Genomic DNA, 23834 nt, shown 5'->3' with positions numbered 1-23834 from the left:
ATCAGCGGTGAGTCCTGCGCGATGAGGTCACTCTGACGTAGGTCGGCCGACGTGCAAGAGAAAAAAGAAACGTGAACTGCCGCAAGAGGCTTAAAGTCGCTTCCCTGTCGAAAGCTCCTAACAAAGGCGAGTCAATTCACCTAATTGAGCATTTAATTTAATGACGGACTTGGTTTCAACTACCAAACATGGTAGTTAGCCCTGAGTCAACTCGAGATTCGATTCGGTTCGTCAAACTAAGGCTGTTGCTGGTTTGCTAGCTAGCTTAGCCCCCGTTAGCTTCCAGGATGGACAGCTGAGCGCTAGCCCGGGCAGGTCGTGCTTCAGATGTAGTGAACTGAGAGTCTCTGGAGAACGATAGAGGGAGTGTTTGGTGAGGGAGTGAGTGAGTGAGTGAGTGAGTGAGTGTTTGTGTGTGTGCCTTCAGCCACCTCCCAGCGGGGTGGACACTGTTTACCCCATGAAGAACTGCGAGTACCAGCAGATCGACCCGCGGGCGCTGGCGGTGTTGCCCTCGTCGGCGCAGAACCACACCGAGGAGAAGGCGCAGCGGCCGCGGAGGAAATGGGAAGTGTTCCCCGGGAAGAACCGCTTCTACTGCGACGGGCGGATCATCCTGGCCAGACAGAGCGGGGTCTTCCCTCTGACACTGGGCCTTATTGTCGTCACCTGTGGCCTTTTCTTCGCATTCGAGTGAGTAGAGCCCTCTCTAACATGGACATGCATCAAGCTCCTATCAAGATCGTGACAGGATCTCTCTTCTTTTTTCGCAGTTGCCCGTTCCTGGTGCAACATCTGACCGTCTTCATACCTGTGATCGCTGCGGTGCTTTTTGTGTTTGTGGTCGTCTCCCTGCTGAGAACCAGCTTCATAGACCCCGGCATCCTGCCCAGGGCCACCCCGGATGAAGCTGCAGACATAGAGAAGCAGATAGGTAAAAAAGCTGCACACAGGAATTGCATGCTAGCTGTGGGACAGATGGGGGGTAAAGGAGCTTTGCCATAAGGGGGATCTCTGAGGGTCGTGTTCGTCTTGAACTGCAGACCAACACCTAAGCAGCTTTACTCTAGCTAGCATTGTTCCAATGCACTAAAACCAGACACAACATTCCTTGTGCTCATTTGCCCCTTGTTCTAACATCCCATTGCTCTTTGTGTGAACTGTTTGGATCAAACGTGTGAGTCTCTCTGCTTGTGCTTCTCTATTTTAAGATACTTCAGGATCCTCTACATATCGCCCCCCTCCACGAACCAAGGAGATCCTCATCAACCAGCAGGTGGTAAAGCTCAAATACTGCTTCACTTGTAAAATGTTCCGGCCTCCGCGAACCTCCCACTGCAGCCTGTGCGACAACTGTGTGGGTAAGGATGTGTTGTGAAGTTACCACTTATTCCAGCCGCTCTAATTAAATGTAACAACTTAATACTAAGCCTAGAGGAACATGCGATGCGTGACCAGCAGGAGGGTTTGTAATTCATTTTGCCTCATGCGGTCCACCCTCCTCTGTTGTTGCTCTTAATCTGAGTCCAGAATCTGACATGAAACAGAGAAACTACAAAACAAAGCTCTGACTGAGATCTCACATCAGTCGTCTGAGGTCCGTCACCACTACTAAAATTACATTCACAGTGTATTTATAACTTGAGTACATATTTTCAAAGTGAGCTCTAAAAAATCTATTTTTCTTAAAAGCCTAAAGTCATTTTTTGGCAAGGCAGAGCTGACATTTTAGTTTATATTGTCCTTTGTTATATAAACAATAATTATACACTGGTCGTGATTATGTCTGATACCAGTCTTACAGATTGAAACCTCTGGTGTCATTTCTCGGTTTCACTGATCTGAATAATTTAATTTACAGCCCAGTGTGTTAGATACTTTGCCTTATGATTACTAATATACCTTATAAAATGCTGCCTCTAATCTTTTGTATGTTCACTTTTTTCTACCCTCAGAACGATTTGATCACCACTGCCCATGGGTGGGGAACTGTGTCGGCAAACGCAATTACCGCTTTTTCTACAGCTTCATCATCTCCCTGTCATTTCTGACATCGTTCATATTTGGCTGTGTCGTCACACACATCACTCTGCGTAAGTATTCACACTCTGTAGAAAGACACGTATATCATTCAGTAGTCGTACGATGGTCCTGTTATGTTATCAAGGACCATTTTATTCAAGTTTTTCATTTTTCTCTCCAGGTTCTCAAGCAGGGAAAAGCCTTGTTCAAGCTGTTCAGGAGAGCCCTGGCAGATATCCTTTCTACCACATGTTCACTGAATTCTCCTGTTTATTAGATGAAGGACATCTTGTTGAATTTGTTTTCTGCCAAGATGTAATACTAGTTAAAGTTGACAAGTCATTTTTCACTCCTCAGCCTAAGCCCAAGCTTAATAGGATCAGAGAGTTAGCGTCCAGCAAAGCAGTGCTTTTTACCAGATGGCTCTCCTGTAGTAGGTTTGCTGTCTCACAGCCTTGTGAGATGATGTCAGTGGCGAGACAAATATAGACCCCATGACTACAGAGTGTTTGGATGTGTTGGTCACAGAGAGGGTGTGGGATCATTTCCTCATCCCACACATGATAAGCATGACATTCTGTCATCTTATAGGGACTTACAGTTATCCCATAGAGCAGATGATTTGATTTGTATTTTTATTTAGAAACATTTCAAATCGTGAGCATTCCTAAAAATAAGCATGAAAGGCCATAACGGCATTTATTTAGATTTGGAATTTAGTTGATATGCAACATGGTCACTGTGATGGATTTAATAAATCTCAAACACGCCTAAACAAATGTAAACCAGTGAGTTTTGAACTCACATGTAGGAATGAAGGAAAACATTGTTGTAACTATATGGGGGTGTGGCAGCCCTTAAGTTTACAGAAATGCCATTGTAATTATACTCAATATTCTGAAATTAAAAATAGTATAAAAGTTCAAGAGATTCATTCTATAATTCTGAACAAATTACCTAACCCTTTGATAAATATATTTCAGTAAGGCCTGATAGAGACATAAGGTAGCTGGAGGACCTCCTATACTGTACAGAAAAAGGCCCATAATAGAAGAAAAGATGGTTATTTATCTTGGTCAAATTGAATTCTCTGTATATTCCAGAAAAATCTTGTCATAGATGTCAGTCACGTTAATTTTTAAAATTGTCTATAATTATCAATGATAAGGATGATGTTATTGTGCCTTGACTCTTTTTTGTGTACTGTGGTGGAGTTGGTGATTTGTTTCTTCTCCATCTGGTCTATACTGGGCCTCTCAGGCTTCCATACATACTTAGTAGCCTCCAACCTCACGACAAACGAAGATGTAAGTATTCAACATAGTTTGGTTTATAGTTCTCAAACTAGACTTGATTCACTAATTCACAGCAACTGTCTTCATTCACCGCACAGATTAAGGGCTCCTGGTCAAGTAAAAGAGGTGCAGAGGATTCTGGGAACCCGTACAGTTACAACAGTATCATAACCAACTGCTGTGCGACGTTATGTGGCCCCATGCCCCCGAGGTGAGTGAAGACGTCAAATCTTCTCCATCCTCACACACAATGGTTACACTCCAGGTCCAGTCCACATTTTAATAAAAATAACATATTCTTCTGTTTTATTTTTCCAGTCTGATTGACAGAAGAGGTTTCCTTCCTCCTGAGGAGGCGATCTCTGCTGCCTCCGCCTCTGAGATCGAGCTGCCCCTCTTCACGGCCAAGAACGACGCTCACATGGTAGGATGAACCAGCTTGTGGTCTCTCCCAAGTCCTGTCAGTCCCATAGCTGCTGTGTAGTTGTTAGCTTGGACCCCCTGTGTGCCTTCTCCACAGTTTGTGTTCCTTCATCTTTGTTCTCCACAATCAACACAACATGCAATATTTTGATCTGTGTTATGAAAGTTGCACATTTTGTATGTTTTGTGTATAAAAACAGAAACAAACGAGTGTCAATTTGTAAAAGTGAGTGCCTTTTTTAGTAATCGTATGTTTGCATTTGAACAACATTACTTGGGCTCAGCTTATGATGGTTTGAAATGGAAATTGTGTATGGTCAGATATTCACATTAGGATGTAGAATAGCTGACAGCAAAGCAGCTAACACCGCCAAGCCCAACGGTCCCCTTAATTTCAACCCCCATTTTGTCACGTTTGTTTGTTTGTTGTGACGTATTTTATTTCCTACTGAATGATCTCAGCTACATCAAATCGTCATGGACACAGGTTTTAAGCCGGAGTTGTTACCGTGCAGCGACTGAAAAAAATTATTGTTTCCTATGAAGCTACATTTATATCCCCTACATCTGGATTTTTAATAGGACCACACCCAATAGCACACACAGGTGGCTGATTTAGTTTTTTCTCTCTAAATATTACCTCAAAGGTTTTTCACTCCTGTTTATTTGTTTATTGGTTGGTTTGTATTTTTGTTTTAAAGTAAAGTTATAAAAAAACAACTCAATAGATTTCCACGAAACTTGGTTGACGGATGTGGCATATGAGACGTGGAAGAAACCATTACATTTTCTTTTCCAATTTGTCAGTTTTCCCAGAGAATAAATCATGGATCTTGACCGTAAAATTTGGTGCAGCTTGATTTAATTTGATGAGACTGTCTTGACAGGGCTAGGCGCTGTACCCTACTTCCCTATGCAATCGATAAAAAATTCAAAAAAGTCCCCTACTTTTGAATATTATCTTCATCTGTGTCAACATTAATTGGGTTCTTTGTCAGCCAATGTCTCGTCCTTCCAGTTTTGTTGAAAACGGTTTGCAATGTTTTGCGTAATCCTGCTGACAAACGAACAAACAAACCGAGGGGGGTGAAAGCATGACCTCCTTGCTGGAGGTGATTTTTGAAGTAGCTAATTTGAGGAATCAAAGCTGCTGACGAGGTGACTCATCGCTATGCTGTAAGAGTACTGCTGTGTTCTTTGAGCTTTAGAACAAAATGTCTTGGAAGTCAATGTTTGGCGTCACTGAGCAGATAAAAAAAGAAAATGAGCAGAGTTTTTACACTGAACCATAAGTTGAGCTCCTTGTTGAGTTAATGAGTAACTCTCACACTCCTGCAGATACAGTATGTGATGGTTATTTGGGGCTTTGGGAGAGAAAACATTTGACTTACTGCACCTTTTCTTTTTTTAAGTGAACATTTTTGCTCATACGATTTGGAATTCAACACCTTGCTGTATCTACCTCCTTGTTCTTGTACTCCTGAGTTTTCTTGTATGTTGGGGTGAAGCTGTGTTCACACAAAGGACTGAACTACTGCCTTTTATTTTGACATTCAGATCAGTGTCTGATCATATTATGTATTATATTTATCAGCACTTTAATACAGATCATTTGTCACATGCCATGAATAGATTTGTCACAATATTGTCAACATATCAAATGTCTTCGCTTTCTAAAATCTACTCTTATTTTTTACATTTATATCTTTTATATGCCTAAAGAGCAAAACAAGTGTTCAAATATTTGTTAAATAAACATTATTTTTGTATTTTGGTCTGTGTTTTAAGTTTACTTTGCTTCTTCATTTGAGTAATTCTCCATTTGTTGGATTCCCTGAGATTGTTCTTTGTATTTCCTTTGGTATGAATTTATTTCATGTGACTGTAACTGAAATGACTTGACGCTCAGTGTTGTGCTGTATTCGTTCCACCCTGGCAGGAGCAGAACTGTCAGGATTTTTCTATGTCCTGCATAGCCTGAAGGGCGGCGCTGCTTGTAGACGGTCGATGGTAAGGGTTAGGGTCGAATGTCAAAACCAATCACAACATCGCTTCACCTGTCATTCACCGTGTCGTCCTTCATACTGTTTAGATTTCAAGTTGTTTTCTCTTAACAGTGGCATCTTTCTATGGTATGTTCTTGTTAAGGCCAAACACAGTGGGTTAGACATAGTGATTGGTTTGTAGTGATGATGGGCTGGGTGCTGTTTACCTGAATGAGCATGCTTCACTCATTCATCGTCTCATTAACATCTGCTCACTCACTCAGTGTTGGATGGAGCTGAACCTTCTTCTCTCTGTCTCTAGTTAGACGAATGTGTTTTTCTCATTTTTCTGGGGCTTCACTGTGTTTGCGTCACCGCACATGCACAAGTCTGCATAAATCCTTCCTCCATTTTCACTCTGACCGAAGGCAGAAGAAACACAGGAAGACGCAGCGTCTCCTCACGTCTATAAATCTGTCTGTACCCTTGTTCAATATGGTCTTCTAATTGCATTGTCTCCATCTAAGTCACTTCCTCAATCCGTCCTCATTTGACTCTTTGCTTTCATTGTGTTTCATGATCCAAACTAATGCTTTTTATCACACTGCAGAATTTCCATTGCAGCTTTGCTTTTCATAACATTAACTCTGATTCTGACCATTTCCCTTAATTTATCGTGACTTCTCTGTTTTCCTCTCTGCACACAGTGCACTCAGAGCACAAAGGACATGCTGGACAGGATGGTCCATTCCTCCGACTTCCACGGCCTGTGCCCCCCCGGCACCCCAAAGACCACCCCTCTCGGCCTCGAGGTTTCCCGCACGCCGGCACCTTCCGCCGAGCCTTCCCCGTCTGTCGGCTGCTTGCAGCAAGGCGCTCGGCAGTCGGGGGCCACTCCTTGCCCCCCGTTCAGCAGGAGCAGCAAGAGGGACTCGCTGCACTCCATGAATCCAGCGTTTCGCCTTGCTTCTCCTTCGCCATCGCTGAGTCGCACCAGCTTGATTCTGGGTGATGCAACCGACAATGGCTTTGTCCTAATACCCTGATTGAGCACCTAGTAAACACCGGTGAAACGACAGAGTCCTGGTGGAATTATTCAAGGCAATGATTGTGGCTACAAAGAGACGTTGTCACATGGTGGTCATGATTTGTGTTGCCTTCGGTTTCTCAAGATGTCATTCTGATGAGTATATCAAGCATTACCTGGATATTTTTCTAGTTCCGTGAGGTGTATCCACAATGTGTGTCTTTCAGGATGGTGGTAAATCTTAGTAACATTCGTAAGCACAATATAGAGATATTTTTTTATACACCTTTTAATTGAGATGCCTGTGACATGTCTTCGCATCTTCCAAAGAACCTCAAGCCATCAGCCGCAGGGTTTTAAGTTCCTGTTATCTTGTGCAAACAGGTCTTTAAATCCGGGAATACAGTTTGACTGTGGATTGCAAGAAGTGTAGAAACAAAATATTTACTGAGCTGGCACAGAGAGCCTCAGGATTATACATTCAAGAGTTAGCCTTAGGTCGTCCAATCATTTCCTCTCATCTTTATTTGCTCAGTGTCAGTGGGTGGATCCACTTTGGCTGTTTTTGATTAAGATGAGGGTCAGTTATTTATGTTTCATTTTGTGCATATCAATTCTTTATTTTGCACGTCTTGTACATCAAATGCTCTTATGCAGGAGATGGCAACTGAGAGGTGACACTTCAGATTCTTTCATATGTCTGAAATGACTACCATATACTGTAATGTCCACTTTGCTGCTTTCAGGGCCCAGAGTATTCATCGCTAAAACACTGTGTTCCTATTTATCTGATCTACTGGGACACAGTTTGAGTGAGCATCTGCTTTTGCTTTGCCTCAGGGCCTCAGTAGGTTACCAGTGACGAATGGACTGCTTGGAGCACGGTAATGTTTTCAGGAAAGTTCATGAGGCCTCTTATGTAGGGTAGGTTATTTATTTCATGGCTGTGACCTTTTACTGCTCTTACAGCATGAAACCTAACCCTGTCTGTCATGGTGGAGCACTGTTTCTTGTTAGGTGTTAATTTGTGCCACTAGGGGGCAGAATGTGAATAAGGATTGCAGCCTTACTAGAGGACCAGTAGTGACTTGAGAAGTATTAGCAGAAAGGCCTTGTGATGTTTGGGTTTTTTTTTTTTTTTGTTTGTAACTGAGCATCGATGCTGTGCATAGGTTGTGAGTTTGTGAAGAACCATGTTGCCATAGTGAGTGGGTCATTCATTTATCAGTCTTCATCCAGACCCTGTAGTTTGTATAGACACTTATGCAAGCAGTGCTTGTATGAACACACTTGTTTGCTTTTTGTAGGATGTAACAGTGGAACTGTAACATTAAATCAATAAAAATGATCAGTTTTGTTGACCTGTGTCTTTTTTTTTTGGGCTCTTATTTCCCTCAAGAATAGATTTTGTGAGAAGGTCTCACCATGTTTCTTAATGCAAAGCATTCCCCACAAATGATCCATCTGAAGTGGTTTATTCCATTCCGCAAGTTCCATTATAGAAACTATGCTGTTAACCAGGTCCAATTAAAATTAGGCTGGCATTTAATAGAGCACATGCATCTGCCAAGGCCCAACAGTCCCCATGATGAAACCACATCAAATTCACTTGAGCTGGATTTGCATTTAAACTAAACATGTAAATATCAGTCCTCCTAAAGAGCCATAAATTATTCTCTGAGAAATGAAGGGTCAGTGTGACGGTGGACAACAGCTGAAGAAGCAGTACAGAAAGACACAGTTTAGAAATCTCTGTGTTAATTTTTCCAATGAAACTGAATTATTTTAATAAACTTATTTTTGTAATTCAGAATCCGTTTGCTTTTTTACATAACATTTTTTTTTAACTGCATCTGGAAAACAAGGCGAAAGAGACGGAGATATAACCTTGTGCTAAAGCTCTGCCTGGAATCAGACCAAAGATGTTTCTATACAACAGAACAATGTAATGTTGTAAAATATGAGGACCTAAGTGCATTTCTTAATTTATTTTTATAATGCTTATCTCCTCTGACTTTTGAAAGCCTCCCTGCTCAGGCAGGTGATTACTGTATGTCTTCAGCTAACATGAAACAGATGGTCAGACCTTTGGCTCAGTGTCTCACAAAAAGGAAAAACAAAACTCCAGCGCCAGGACGACTACAACCTGTTTGCAGCAGAGGAGAATACAAACCTGAAGATGGGTTTAATTTAACACCAGTCAAATGTACCAGGTCGTCAGAGTGGAGTGGGTTTGTTTGTCAGCTGCATTGAGGATATGGATGATCCAAATCCCTGCAGGTGATTTCTCTGTAGCTGGACTGTATCGGCTCTTTCACCCCAGCTGCTGTGGCACAGACACAGAGGAGGCCACCCAGTCAGTGGAGGACCAGTGGCTTTCAAAATAAGAGGATGTATTTCAGTGAAACCAAGGTGATGCTTTATTTATAGGCTTAGATCAGACCAAGGAGGATGGATGAGGCCAGAACTTCGCTTTTCACTCTTTTCTTTTTAAGAAACAGTACATGTGCTATTTTATCAAAAACATCATTGTCTGATGGGATTCTTTCCCTTGTTTAATCCATTCAGTTTTCCTGGGGACATGCACTAACCGAACATGACAGGAAGCCACCTCTTTCACTTAAAACAAATCAATTCCATCTCCTGGAAGAAAACCCCCTTCACCGCTGTCATTCAAGTCCACTGTGAGTCAACATGCTCCTTCCTCTTCAGCGAGCCCCATTAGGCCCTGCTGTCATGTGTGCAGCCTTGTGTCATGCTCTCACAAGTCTCTTTCTCATAGCTCGCTGGTCTGAGCAGAGCAGAAGTGAAGTGTACCTCTGCAAAACAGAGCAGGTGACTCACGGTCAAGGGGGGGGCAGCATCGCTGTTGCGTTAATGTGCAGAGCTAAGAGTGTTTTCTCTATGTGCTGTCCGGTCGAACTGGATATAATTAACCCTGCACTGAGCAGAGCCAAGCAGCTGCCAGCAGGGACAGTTTGTTGCCTCTGCCAGTGAAACATGAAACAACCGAATCCTGCGGGCACATGGTGGTGAGGATAATCTGAACCCTGGATGTTGAAGAGTAACAACAGCCAATGTCGTCTGCAGTTCTTATACTTGTGTTTTCCTGCAAGTGGATACAATTTCTTAGAAAAATTTAGGAGGGTGTTGATCTAACAAACAGGGTCAGAGCAGAGAGGAATTTTGCAACTCAGGCATCCTATCTGAAACCAAAGGTGATAAAGATTTTTTCTTAACAGAATGTCCATTGGCAATGCAATGTGTGTTTGTATATATGTGGGTGTGTGGAGTTTGGTCTGTACTTAACCATATGTTTACAAAGTGCTTTTCTGTGGATTCCTCTGGGTGTAAAAGGCGTGGATTTGATTATCTGGATACTTGGGAACTTTGTCCATAAGTCTTTCTGTACATATAGCTTATGATGGATTACGCCAGTGCTATTTACCGGTTAGTGTATTAGATGTGTTGACACATGTAATATACGTTACAGATTTGAGTGTAAACAGATTTCTATGCACAGGGGTGTTTCAAGGAACTTTGGGAGCACCAAGGTAAAGGAACCCGGGGGCCCATACATCGAATCACCCACACACACACAAAATAAATATCAAACCAGATCATTCCAATCTTCAAGCGCTTATTCTATGAAAAAAACTAGATGGATGATCAGAGAGCAGATGGCTCCACTGTTAAAGAAAGTGAAGACAAATCCTCAATCTGTCTGTTAAACTGGATCCACTCCAAAATTGTTGCGTAATTCTGCTAACAAACAAACCAATGCAAACTGGATAGCACTCAGTAGAGCACATAAGGTCGGCAAAGTCCACCAGTCCCCTTGAATTAAAACCAGATTATGCACATTTATAGATATTGCCCCCCTGAATCAACATTCATGAATGATTCCCTGGGAAATTGGTGAAAACAGTTGCAACGTTTCGAAAAGTAAAAAAGTATCCTTCCACCCAGTCAACAAACAACATAAAACGAAATAACCTTCTTTGCGTAGATAATTATAAACAAAGTGCATACTGTGCATACACATGCACAATAGTTAGGAAGTACAGTTGAAGTGCAAACCCTCATCACCATCCCAGACACATCATACACACACATTTAGTCATTCTATAGTGCTCAACCAAATCTGGCTGCCCCTGTATCTCCCTCTTGTAAAAGTCTAGATCTTGATATTTAGCCTTGACTGACTAAATTATTTCCACTTTTAGATATCATACCTGCTAAACTGCAGCTAGTAGCTTTTTGAGTTTATTTTCTTTCTTTCCAGGGGTACAGATAAGATAAAAAAGTACAAGTTCTCCTCGGTTCCTGCAGTGGAAAAACGTCGGCCGTGCACAGTGAAGTGGAAAGAGCTCCCCATGGAAACCTGAATATGTCCCATGGAGCTGGATTAGTGCACCAAGGCACCAGTGGGTCAGACCTTATCACAGCAGCTGGTATCACGTCGACTGCTTGATATGGCCTCAGTCAATCCACTGAAAAATGCTTTGGTTGCGGACATTTTATCATATCAAAGCTCGGCTGCCAGCAGATTACACATCACTGTTTATTTATTGATGCTGCACTGTTTTCAAGCCTGACTTATTTGGAAGATATCTAGTTTGTTGACGGGTTTTATCTCCACACGTTGCTTCCACTGTTTATAAAAAAATAAACAAGATGCCTGTGCTCGGGCCCGTTAGAGCTGCTGCAACCTAGCCCTAGTTAAAGTTGCTTTTCTACACTTCCCAAAAAAGAAACACTGAACCTTTCACTCCTGTACCTTTATCTGAAGGCTGTGGTTACTTTGCAGAGGATAATTATATAATGTATTGTTTAACAGTAAATTAAACTGAAAATATACATAAAATGAGTAACAGTTGCTAAGCTGCACCCAACTAGATGCCATGTCCATGTTATAACACATATTGGAACCCATTTTCTGTGTTTGTGTATTTTTACTTTTATACTTAAAGCACTTTTATACTTAAACACAGTATAAAATGTTTAATACAAGATTTTTCCTTGTGAGTAAATGCTTTAAATATTTCTTCCTCAGCAGCATTAGATATTATATAAGTGTATGGGCTCTCAGGCAGGTAGAGTGTAAGTATAAGTATGTTCAAAGAAAATAGTTGTGCAATAAGCATTAAAGGTCACTGAACTACTATAGAGTGACAGAGGGGAGTGGGAGAAGGTGAAGGACAGAGACACAGAGCAGGCTGAGTCACTGAGAGGACATGTCCAGACCTAGTCTGATCCCAGCATGTTGGACTTCCGGCCACAGTTCAGTCCCATGAGGCAAGAGAGGGTTAAATGCTGCATTTTGCTCCATTATCACGTTGACCTATGTCACTTAAGAAGGAAGTAAATGTAAAAGTGCAGAGAAGAAGTGAAGACACGCGGACCCACAGAGATAGTCAGAGACCGACCTTTGGGATTGTAATTGTGCGGTTAAACGTTTGAGACGTCGAGGTGAACGTCGAGCGGTTTGTTGATCTAAGACACAAACCACAACGTCTGAGCTGCGGTCGAACGTCATCGCTCCTCACTGCGTATCTGAGAGCATGTTTACAACACGCCTGCCTGCTTCCATTTACAGCGTCTCATAAATCTCAACCCTTCCCCAGAAAGCCCGGAGTGAATCTAGCTGGCCCTCTCTGACCCGCGGGGGGGGGGGGGGGGGGGGGCACGATGGAATACGTGCTCGCCTGATTCCAAATATCCTTCCACGGGGAGGAGTAAAGAGATCTGGATGATGATCTGAGAAACAAACTGCTGTAATATTTTTTATATTCGCTCTTTGTGAAGAGTTTTTAACCGTTTTCAGCAGCACCAGTTACATGAGTCAGGGATCATGACCTTAACAGACATCATCTCCGAGGGGTCTGCTCCATATCTGTGCTGCGAGCCACTCCAACGGTGTCCCCCCCGAGCGTTGGCACAATCGCTCCCCCCACGTGTTCCGCTCTTTAACGCCCCTCGGGCTGTGTTCTTCTCTCAGCTACTGGACAGGGGCTTCAGGAGCTGGATTTCTGGGAATGAAATCAGAGCTCGCTGCCAAATAGGGGTTTCCCTCTCACTTCTGGTATATGCTCCAGGAAGTGGAATCAGCCGCCTCTCCTCTCTCTTAGCTTATAATGTGTGATGTCCACACCATGTGTTGAGAAGATTACAGAAACAGAAGTTTATTTCATAAGCTTTTATTATGGCTGCATTTGTTGACTCAGCGGTATCTGCACATTGTAAACAGCTGTCAAGTTGTTTCTTCGTCCGTGTAGTGCAGTTAGTCATATGGAGGAGAATAATACAGGAATTAGAGGCCAGAGGGAACCATTCATCTACTGACACCAAAGCTGGGAAGTGAAGCCAACGGGGGTAGGGGGTTATTTTCTTTTTTGACAAAGTAAATGTCCTACTGGGGTTGGAAGGGGGGGTGGTTGCTTAACGCGATATAAACTCCGGTTGAGGAATCTGACCAAGTTAGGATGTCCCAGACACATGGAGGATGTTGTGGATGTTTCATTACCAGGGCCATACATATCTCTCTTTAAACGGGATTAAGTCAAGTGGGTTAACACGTCCAGAGAGTCAGGATTTAAGGAAAAGAAAAAAAGAAACATATGAAAGAAAATCTGTGTGTACGACTCCCTCAGCCACGAGGAAACTACGCTCTCATCACACCCTCTGAAGGAATTTCTCATCTTGCTTTCTTGTATACCTCTGAATAGATCCATTCTTTCCTTTTTTTTCTGTAGTATCATCCATAGTCTGCAGAACTTCATCGTGGGTCAACGTGTTCTTTTTCCTCCTCCTTTGGCTTCCCACCCATTCAGAGGGTTAAGCGATCTGGGCATTGCATAATGCTCACAGACCAACACTATAGTTGACCGTTGAGCTTCGGAGCACTTGAACTATGCAACAACCTCTCTTATCGAAAGATACGGCCCAGACTGTGGTATAACCGTGCCCCTGCAGGGTGAAGAGGATAAAAAGGAAAGAGAGATCAAATGAAAGCAGTAAAAACAAGGTAAAAAAACCGAACCAACTATTTTTTACTTAAGCCAGAGTTAGCATGCTTATAATCACATTCATGACTAACAATAGCAAACCAAGCTAACATCATATATACTGACAAAAGTGTGTCTGTTCTTTTTCACATTTGACTACAGGTGTTTGCAGGGTGGCGAGCAGCTGCCAGGACGCCACTTGAATCGACGGTGTACTTTCTGCTTGTTGCTCTCCCCAGCACACAGCTCGCAGCTCTGCCAAGCACTGGTGTAATCAATCAAGCAGGCAGTGCAGGCCGGCTGACGTCAGCAGCGCGGCTGCTTGCGTAACCTTGTTCCACTGTCCAATAGATTGGTCATTTCGAGCAATCCGGAAAAGTAAACGTACCTTCTCTTATCGCACGCTCTCCCTGTATCTCAGGTAGGCCCCGGTGGTGACCAGGCAAACAGGTCACCTCAACCCGGTTGTATAGTCAGTTGGTCTAATTCACTTCTGCTTCAGAATTAAACATGCAGTGTAATGTCAGACATGAAATGCAGTTATAGCAGCTGCATCGCTATTTTAGCTATGGCAACACCGTCCAAAGTTACACATGATGCAGCCTCTAATAATAGCAAGCACTTGCTCCTCTGGTGTAATGTGTCTGAATGTGCACCGAGTCTAATCCACGAAGTGTTTTCTGGGGGAATGATTTTACTTTGATTGTAGGAAGCGTAAGAAAAAGAGATACACAACTCATCCGATGCGACAGATCACGGCTCGTTGTTTAGAAACATCGATTTCCAGCCGTGCTTCTACAACACACACATGTCCCCTGGAAGAGCCCTTGTCCACATCATGGCTCCTCTTCTTTTCACTGCCACGAGGCAAAGACAGGCAGAGATGGAAAAAAATGAGATATGATAAATCAATACACGTTCGTTTCATGTCTTTTCTCAGCCTCTGAGCATCAACATGAATGTCTCGAATGAGCTCTGTAATATTACAGAATGCAAGGCGGACCATCAGAGTGTTTGAGCATGGCTAGGACGTGAACATACACCTGCGTATTAACGCTTCATTTGTTCAAGGTGTGTTTGAGTGGACACCCCCACCGCGCCTACAAGACTCACAAACCCAGTTGTCATGGCTCGAGCAGGATGTCTACTCAGGGATAAACAGAGGATAGAGCCACAATGACAATTCAGTCAGGTTGGTGTCTGACGTCTAGGCTCCGACTTAATCACTCCCCCCGATATGATTACATAGAAATGATGGAAGTGATGAGCAAATACTTGTAACCCCCCCCCCCCCCCCCCCCCCCCCCCCCCCCCGGAGCCTGCAGGTGGATGCTGGGGTGGTGGAGGGGCTGAATCAACTGGCAGCAATACGGATGCGGCAACGGGGAAAGTAAAGGGAGTGATGGGAAATTGTATCTGCTTAAATAGACCGCCTAATAAGATGGGTGAGTTTTATAGATGATTGTGGAGTGTGGGGTTTTTCATGTGGTGTATTTCACACGATTGAGGCAGCGCAGCTCGAGTTGGCTGCCTGAACTATAGCTCGCAGGTTTCGCCCTATAAATGATAAAAGGTGGAAACAGAGCATTGCAAACATTGGTCGGCGGTTATTGATGGATCCTAATAAGCGGCAGTGGACAATGACTGTGGACTATAGTGGCATCCGATCTGGATGGTGGATCATGATCTTGCTGGCTGCTGACCATAGACTATGATTGCAGCAGGACTGCTTGACATATAGTATTGAAGTTATCCTTCAAAATGTTTACCCTCATCAATGCTGCTAAAAACTTTAATCTTGATGATGTTTTCCTGCACGTGGCATCTATTGCACTTCCGTCCGTCCTGGGAGAGGGATCCCTCACATGTGGCTCTCTCTGAGGTTTCTATGTATTTTTACCCTGTTAAAAGGGTTTTTAGTAGTTTTTCCTTACTCTTGCTGAGGGTTAAGGACAGAGGATGACACACCATGTTAAAGCCCTATGAGACAAATTGTGATTTGTGAATATGGGCTATACAAATCAAATTTGATTGATTGATTGAAACAAATCAGTGTGGATAATTCAAGACAGTTTTTTTAAATATGTTGTCGCCCAAATAGATTCTGTTCCACTGATCGAAAGTCTTCACTTTGCATCCGACGGCCTCCCTCTCACATGCGTCTGTGAGGGAACCTGAGAATGTCAGGCCGCCTGACATTTGCCTGTCGTCATTGTTCCCCCGTCCCCAAGTGTTTCACATTCAGGTAAACGCTGGCTCCGCTCCCAGGATGCACAGCTGCCACACAGCGGGGTTATTTATAGTCGGGTGACGCAGATGTCTCACATCAGCCTCGGCCGGACCCTCAGCCGGAGAGACGCTGCTTCCTGACAACCAGGGGATGCTGTTGCCACGGAAACAGGACTATGTTGACATCACACAGATTTAAAGTGATCTTTTGTGGAGACCAAATCCATTGTGCGCCCACGTCCTGACCTCTCTGTGGCCCTGAGAGATAGTGACAACCTCCAGCTGTGCGTCGTCGAGAAGAACCGCGCGCACACAAACACACACACACACACACACACACACACACACACACACACACACACACACACACACGTATGTATGGGCAGGACAGTGTGATGTGCGTGTCTGAGTGCGTAAGAGCTTGTGCTTCCGTCTCTCTGTGTTTTATTGATGCATCACTAAAAACCCACATCAGGTCAATCATGTAATGAACTTTACTCTCTCGTAAACATTTTACAGGTGTACTAACACGCTGTGTGGACAGGTATTAGAAGTGAAGGATTTTATACACAATGACATATCAGTTTTTTTTAAAGAGGAAATAACAAAACATTTTACGTGTAATATAGAGTTTTAAGGCCTTCTCACCCCTGAAAGTCTACTTCTACCTTTATGAGTAATGTCTACTATTGCGTGAGGTCCTTCATTCAGGTATTTTGTGCATTTGAACACATATTAAGCTACACACACTACAGGATGAGGACTATGACAATGTGACTACAGACCACCCCTGTAAGAAATGGAAGACAACATATGATCCAGCAGCTTTATGAAGCAATTCAATATGTGAACTCATTTGTCCGCAGATGGACAAATACACAAAGCGTGAGGCCTTCAAATCCAACCAGTGTTCCGTCCGGACTGGAGGAATTCCTCTGCATCTGCACCAGAGCAAATAAAGAAACAGGGCAGATAAGGAGGCAGGGTGGAAAGACGTGGCAACGAGGTTTCTGAAAGCGTAAATGGAAAGCCGCAAACGCAAAGGGCATCGCGGGTTATCGGAGCTTTGTCATAAACCCCTGCACAATCAGGAGCTAATTAAATGAACGATTGTTCGTGTGGCTTATGGGCTTTAATTTTTCCACTGGCTGCGTAAACAAACATCTCAAAGGTAACAGCTCTCCACTTTAAATGTGTCTATCCACTAAAAAATGATAAGGGCCAATAACAGTGTATGATTAGCAAGCACCACTTTACGGTTTTAATAGCCTGCTATCGTAGTATAAATACTTACCTACTGAAAAGCAGCTTCTTGTTTTCAGTGAAATACATGATGGATTTTACAGAACGCTTTATGGACTCCCCTTTAAGTATCGGTTACTGTGCCGTATAAATACTATATATCATTTTATTATGACATTAGAAATAAAGCAGGGAGGCTAGAGGCTCATCCGTATTTGTATTTCTTTATTTCCTTTGGCAGAATACACACGATGGTGTAGATGATGCTTGACTATGCAAATGCAAGAGTAAATCCACACTTTGACTTGTAAAGAAACTGACTTATTATGTCTTTACAATGTAAAAATACTAATATTTAAGAAACAGCACATAAATGTTGCAAGAAATCTAGAAAAAATATTTAAAAAACAATTAGATTTATTGAGCTTCTTGCTAGCTGCTGACAAAGCTTTAGCTCAAAATAATTGACTTTTTCTACTTTTTCCTTTTATCTATTTTCATGCAGCAACATCTTAACAATCTGAACTTTATGTTGTACCACAAAAATAAGTCTGCAACATCACATAGACTGGTCCTCACACACACATAAACGCTATCTATGTCACACATTAAATTTAATCTAAGATTAATTTGATAAAGTGTCTCAAACTTTTGTGAAAAGTAATTTTTAAGTAAAGTCTGTGACAATGATTAATAACCAGCCTAAGAGGTGTTAAGATTTAACTATTTATATTTATAGAGTCTAAGACTGCTTAGGAAAAGGCCAGGTAGCCTATTTTTGTCCCAATGTTGATGTATATACATGTTTTTCATGTATATTAAAGTGACAAAAAAGAAATGAAATAAGCAAAGAAATGGGTGCAACAAATAGTTTTGTTTTCAAATATTTGCCGGGCCCCTATTAATGATTCAAATTTAACACAAAACTACCAGTCATATAAAATGTGGGGAGGAAGACTGGCCTGGAGGTGAGCAAACACAAACTCGAGTTTTCTGGATATTCTCTCTGCGGGTGTGACGCTGAAAGCAGGGCGTTGCTACAAAAACATCCTGAATGTTCCGCACACATTCCCTGGGCAAATAAAAAATACTCAGCGGGCTTCATCGAACCAGATCACGTTTGAGCAAGTGAATAAACACGAGCTTGCAGAAATACATAATGGGAATAAAGGGATGTTGGGTTTGCTCGGCTATAATGTGACCTCTGCATTCCATTTTTACTGTATACTTTCTTATATATAAATGACCTAAATATATATAGATCTATATAGATCTATATATATAGAACTTATTACTATAATATTCCTGTTTTTGCTGCATTTGAGATCATGATCTTGTTCCAGGGAAGACCCCTTTCAGCAGCGGAGGGGGCGGGGTCAGTCAGGTGTGCGTCACAGGGGGGGAGGAGGGGATGTTCCCTGCAGACGGGGCGTCCATAATCAATGACCAAGCACAGCAGCCAATCACAGGGCGCATGCTAATGAGGTGGCTTTAAACGCTGCGGACCTTCTTTATGAATCGCTCCTTTGCAGACAGACCGGATTTCAGCCGCGCACACCGGAGGAAGAGGCCGAGCCAGACCCCAGCGACCCTCCTGCACCAGAGCCTGAACTTTCCTCCAACTCTTCAACCAGGACTTATCCACGAGGAATAAACCTCTGGCCTGTGTTCGAAGATACAAAGAAAGAAGAAGAAGAAGAAGAAGAAGACACAGAATCCGCAGCGCTCTCTTCCCGATCACTTTATTTCTCTTTATTTGGGGGGGAGGGTCTGATAGTGAACCTCGCCATGTCGTGCGGTGATGCGTCGGATGTGAGTCGGAGGTTCTGTGTGCTGTCTTGGGATCAAGTGCGGCGCCTGGACTCGATCCTCGGGGAAGCTGTGCCCATCCACGGCCGAGGAAACTTCCCCACGCTGTCCGTGCAGCCCCGTCAGATCGTGCAGGTACGACCCCCCCCTCACACACACACACACACACGCACACACCTGCATGGACGCGCTTGTGCACGAGAGTCACATTTACCATCTCAGTAGTTGTTGATTTAAATTAGAGTAGGAGAATTTGTGACGCATTTATACAAAAGGCAAAATTTACACCTGCAGCATGTGGGCAGGTCGTGAATCCCGAGGAACTGTGGAACATTTATTCTCACACTGTGCAAACTGAATTAAATATTTAAACTAAACTGAAACATTTGGAATAAACTTTTTTTTTTAAAACTGTATTTGTTTGGAATTACCCCCCCCCCCCCCCCCCCCCCCCCTAATTATCTCTATGAAAGGTAATGATCCTCCCTGGATTTCTACCCCCCTCTGGGCTTAATTGTGTTTCCATGACAGATTTTTTGTTGTTTGTGTGCTGTTTATTTATTCTTTCAATGGGAACTTACTTTTTAATTGATCTATTTTCCCTGATGCTGTAAATACGTAATTTTTTTTAAATAATTCTGGAGATTATTCTATCGCAGGCAAATTGTGCCTCCTTGATGTCTTTCCTGTTGGTGACACCACTTCAATGCCACTTGCATCCAGCAGGTGGAATAATGGAAACGGAAGAGCATTCATTTCCATGTTGATTTGTCACAAATGAAAAACCTATTTTTATATTTATTTTTAACTATTAGACTTTAATGTGTACATCTGTGAGTTATGTGACTAACCGATAACTGGGGCACTTCTAGGCACTCCTGTGCATGTTAATAAAGGATTGAAGGAATGTATTGGATAGAGTGGATCACCCCTCACCTCTCCCCTGTTCTCATTTTAAAACCCCATGAAGCAGACGTATGCTTAAGTCCCCTCCACATTTCCAGCATCTCATTCACTGTGGCCGGATCCCGTTTCACCTCCCTCGCTGGTGTCTCCACACGGTGCGGTGGCTGCCTGTGCATTTAATAAGTGTGCATCTCTCGTTACCTGATACATAATCCTTGTTTTCCATTTCATTTACGCATTGGCATATTCAGCATGGGCTCCACCAGAGCTCCATGCTTGCGGTTGTGGAAAGATGAATGCTCCATTGAGCGTTCAGGAGGCTTAAATACAGGTTTGAGCCCCCACATGTGGGGAATCTCATATTGCCCCTGGATCTGTGGAAAGCCCATGTCATCTTATTTTGCCAAAACCTGCCAAAAACATCCATCGACAGTAAGTCTCCTGGCGTGACGAGCCAGAGGCAGACTATTTCCTGCTGTTAATGTGTATTTAATAGGTTTTTAATCATGCAGTTGCCTCGAAGGGGGGTGTGAATGTGAGAGTGGGCCTCTGTCCCATAAGGAGGCCCTCACGTAGCACCACCAGGAGCGAGAGTCCAAAGAGAATTTTAGATAAAAAAGATAATTACACACATCTGTTTTTAACTGCTTCACAACTCAGTATGAGGAACCAGACATACGTTTTATTCTTTTATTAATTAAAATCTAATGATAATCGTTAGACAGGATGATTTTATTTGACAACCTGTAGTAAGACTAAAGAGGCCTGAGAGTAGGCCTGAGCTGAATTTCACTCTGACTGCTCTGACGTATCAACCACAGAAGTATGGGGAAAAAAAAAAAAAACCACATTATAATTGCACCTGATTGGAATTTGTACCGACCTGCGGCTGAATGAAAGTTATGCTATTATGAGGATCTTTTCTCCTCCTCCCCTCCCGTGTGAAGGGCTGACTTGCCTTCAGATGTTTGCTTGTCACTAGCCTGACCCACTGTGTATAAATAGAGCCACCTTGTTATCTGATCACCATGGGAGAGAGAGTTAACAGATCGCTCTAATCTGACAGGTCACTGCCAGTCGGGGAGATTTAGGATTGCGTTGCCAGTAACAAGCAATTAGCGCTGCGGGTTTAACATTTGGAAGTGTCTGCAGTTGTTGTTACAGTCTGCTGACACAAATCAGGGCTTGCATCAAGTCTTCCTGCTGTGGAATTGATATGAGGGATACTTCTCAAACAGCTGGCCAGATGTAACGGTGCAGCTGTTAGTTGAGTATGCAGCAGGGTTCATTTCCCCTCGAGCAAACTTTTCAACATCTACATTTGATGTCTCACTTCAGGGCCTCTGCCATGTTTTCCATTCCTGTTTGTTAGCAGCGATCATCATGTTCCCGCACCGAGGTGGGATTCCCTCGTTTGAACATCTCACAGGAGCAGAGGGAGGGAAGCGCTGCTCCTCAATAACCTGACTTTGTGACATTTGGCCTGAAGCTGAAGTTGTTTTCTTTGGACGCTGCTCTTCAAACCCACTGGTGCTCACGAACTCTCGGCCGCAGTTCAAGATTATAAATCTTTATAACCGTTTTCTATCGTAAAATCAAACGATCTGACCCAGAGGGAGGTGGACGTGGAGCACAGGCTCTCCAGCTCTGCCCCTGCTCCTTGTGTGGCTTATTTATATGATGAAATTGACATCGCTCTCGCAAACAAGTCGATTTTCACTTGGCCTATGTGGAGGATAATTGCAAGGGGCTGCTGCTGCAGCTGTCCTGCAGCAGCAAAATTCATGATTTGTGTGGTTTTAAAACATTTTAAACTATGAAAAATGGCCTTAGTGCAGTTAAAAGAATCAGATTTGTTTCTAAGACATATCTAACCCAGTATACTACCACTGAAATCAATTCAGTTCATGCTGAACAATATTTACATCGCATTTGATGTTTGTGGATGAGAACAGATGCACAGAAAATACCAGTAAAATGAAATCAAATATTATAAAAATAATCTAACATTTGAAATATTAGGTCTACTTTGTCAAAATGTAGATCTAAACTTGAGAATGTTTTTTTGCTGTTGATTTATTTGTTTAGTCAACTTTTTTGCATTGCAGTTACAGCCTCTTGCCAATAGGAGTGCTGCATCACCTCAGCGACACTACTTCCATTGCCTTGGTTATTTGGACACATTTCAAGAGTTTTACTTGATTCTTTGTTGTTTGTAAGATTTCTGAAAATACAAGGCCGGTTTTAATCATACAGATGTATTTCTTTGTTGTTCCTGTCCAGGTTGTGCGGGCGAGGCTGGAGGAGAGAGGTGTGTGCGTCAGAGACGTGAGGCTGAACGGATCTGCCGCCAGCTACGTGCTCCATCAGGACACCGGCCTGGGCTACAAAGACCTGGACCTGATCTTTGGCGTCTCACTGAAAGACGACCAGGCCTTCCGCCTGGTGAAGGACGTCGTGCTGGACTGTCTGTTGGACTTCTTGCCAGCTGGGGTCTCTAAGGAACGCATCTCGGCACTGACCCTCAAAGAGGCCTACGTACAGAAACTGGTGAAAGTCTGTAATGACACGGACCGCTGGAGCCTCATCTCTCTGTCCAACAACACAGGCAAGAATGTGGAGCTTAAATTTGTGGACTCTTTGCGGCGGCAGTTTGAATTCAGTGTGGACTCCTTCCAGATTTGCCTTGATTCTCTGCTCTTGTTCGACCGCTGCTCGGAGACGCCCATGTCTGAGAGCTTTCACCCCACTGTGATCGGGGAGAGCGTGTACGGGGACTTCAAGGAGGCCATGGACCACCTGTGTCATAGGACCATAGCTACACGCAGCCCTGAAGAGATCAGGGGCGGCGGTTTACTGAAGTACTGCCACCTGCTGGCGCGAGGGTTCAAGCCCGCCTCAGAGTCGGACATGAAGCATATGCAGCGCTACATGTGCTCACGCTTCTTCATTGACTTCTCCGACATAGGCGAGCAGCAGAGGAAGCTGGAGGCCTACCTGCAGAACCACTTTTCTGGGATCGAGCACAAACGGTACGAGTGTCTGACGACGCTTCACCAAGTGGTGGACGAGAGCACCGTGTGTCTGATGGGCCACGAGCGGCGCCAGACGCTCAGCCTGATCTCCATGCTGGCGCTGAGGGTTCTGGCTGAGCAGAACGCCATCCCCACTGTGACGAATGTGACGTGTTACTACCAGCCAGCTCCATACGTACAGGACATCAACTTCAGTAATTACTATATTGCACACGTGCAGCAGCCGCAGGTCTCCCATTGCAGTAATTCATATCAGACGTGGCTGCCCTGTAGCTGAACTGGCTGTGAGACGGTCAGAGGTGGACGTGTCTCCATCCCTCTACAAAGAAGTGGACTGAAAATACATAGAAAGGAAACCCATGTTTGCCAAATGTGACTTAACTAAAACAATCTTGTACTGCTGTACATCCGATTGAGCCGACGCATTAACTTTTCTCACTTTTCTCTTGCAAAACATCTGTAAGATTGCTGGTCATTTCTGAGATGTAGTGACAATATCTTATTTAAGTATTAAAAAAGGTCTATGAAGCTTTATATCGTGTATGTCAGAAATACATTTTTGAGGAAACAAACTTTGAAGCTGGTGATATTTTCATACGCTGGCTTTATGTTTTTTTTTAAATTACATACCGGACCAAAGATGTATTTGTTGTTCAGAAAGGGAATGTTGTTATGATTCCAAGTGCCTCAAATGAACCACGAAATGTTCTAAAAACATCTGTAAAGTCAGAGCTGTGCATTCAGTGTTTTCTAGATTACTCTGTTTCTCTTTTCAGAAACTGAAGCATTTTTGTGAGATTAAAAAAAAAGATAAAACTAAAAGTTGTTTTTGTATTGTGGTTATTTTATTTCAA

The 23834-nt window shown here is 43.2% G+C and overlaps 2 protein-coding genes across 3 annotated transcripts; both read left to right on the top strand.

Moving 5' to 3' along the window:
- Window positions 1-47: 47 nt before the first annotated feature.
- zdhhc18a (zinc finger DHHC-type palmitoyltransferase 18a) lies at window positions 48-8113 on the top strand. 2 transcript variants are annotated; one of them, XM_053432706.1, is made up of 10 exons: window positions 48-693; window positions 774-934; window positions 1212-1361; window positions 1956-2093; window positions 2204-2255; window positions 3227-3329; window positions 3416-3528; window positions 3636-3741; window positions 5680-5750; window positions 6433-6574. In XM_053432706.1, the coding sequence occupies exons 1-9, from the start codon at window positions 461-463 to the stop codon at window positions 5719-5721; spliced, it is 1098 nt and encodes a 365-aa protein (XP_053288681.1). In that variant the 5' UTR covers window positions 48-460; the 3' UTR covers window positions 5722-5750; window positions 6433-6574. The 2 variants fall into 2 exon arrangements, with proteins under 2 accessions (XP_053288681.1, XP_053288680.1); XM_053432705.1 differs by lacking the exon at window positions 5680-5750 and having other exon boundaries at window positions 6433-8113.
- Window positions 8114-18740: 10627 nt separating this feature from the next.
- tent5ba (terminal nucleotidyltransferase 5ba) lies at window positions 18741-23802 on the top strand. The gene is made up of 2 exons (XM_053433301.1): window positions 18741-19174; window positions 22229-23802. Exons 1-2 carry the CDS (start codon window positions 19019-19021, stop codon window positions 23255-23257), a joined length of 1185 nt encoding a protein of 394 aa, XP_053289276.1. The 5' UTR covers window positions 18741-19018; the 3' UTR covers window positions 23258-23802.
- The last annotated feature ends 32 nt before the right edge of the window (window positions 23803-23834 follow it).

Source organism: Pleuronectes platessa, chromosome 10 (genome assembly GCF_947347685.1).
Source record: "Pleuronectes platessa chromosome 10, fPlePla1.1, whole genome shotgun sequence".
NCBI lineage: Eukaryota > Metazoa > Chordata > Actinopteri > Pleuronectiformes > Pleuronectidae > Pleuronectes > Pleuronectes platessa.
This window is presented reverse-complemented; position numbering and strand designations above follow the sequence as displayed.

Bases quoted from the DNA above. Each gene is read 5' to 3' on its own strand.
- tent5ba (XM_053433301.1), top strand. From the start codon at position 19,019: ATGTCGTGCGGTGATGCGTCGGATGTGAGTCGGAGGTTCTGTGTGCTG. The intron at 19,175-22,228 runs GTACGACCCCCC...GTTCCTGTCCAG, and splicing joins AGCCCCGTCAGATCGTGCAG to GTTGTGCGGGCGAGGCTGGA.
- zdhhc18a (XM_053432705.1), top strand. From the start codon at position 461: ATGAAGAACTGCGAGTACCAGCAGATCGACCCGCGGGCGCTGGCGGTG. The intron at 3,330-3,415 runs GTAAGTATTCAA...TTCACCGCACAG, and splicing joins ACCTCACGACAAACGAAGAT to ATTAAGGGCTCCTGGTCAAG. The intron at 3,742-6,432 runs GTAGGATGAACC...CTCTGCACACAG, and splicing joins CCAAGAACGACGCTCACATG to TGCACTCAGAGCACAAAGGA.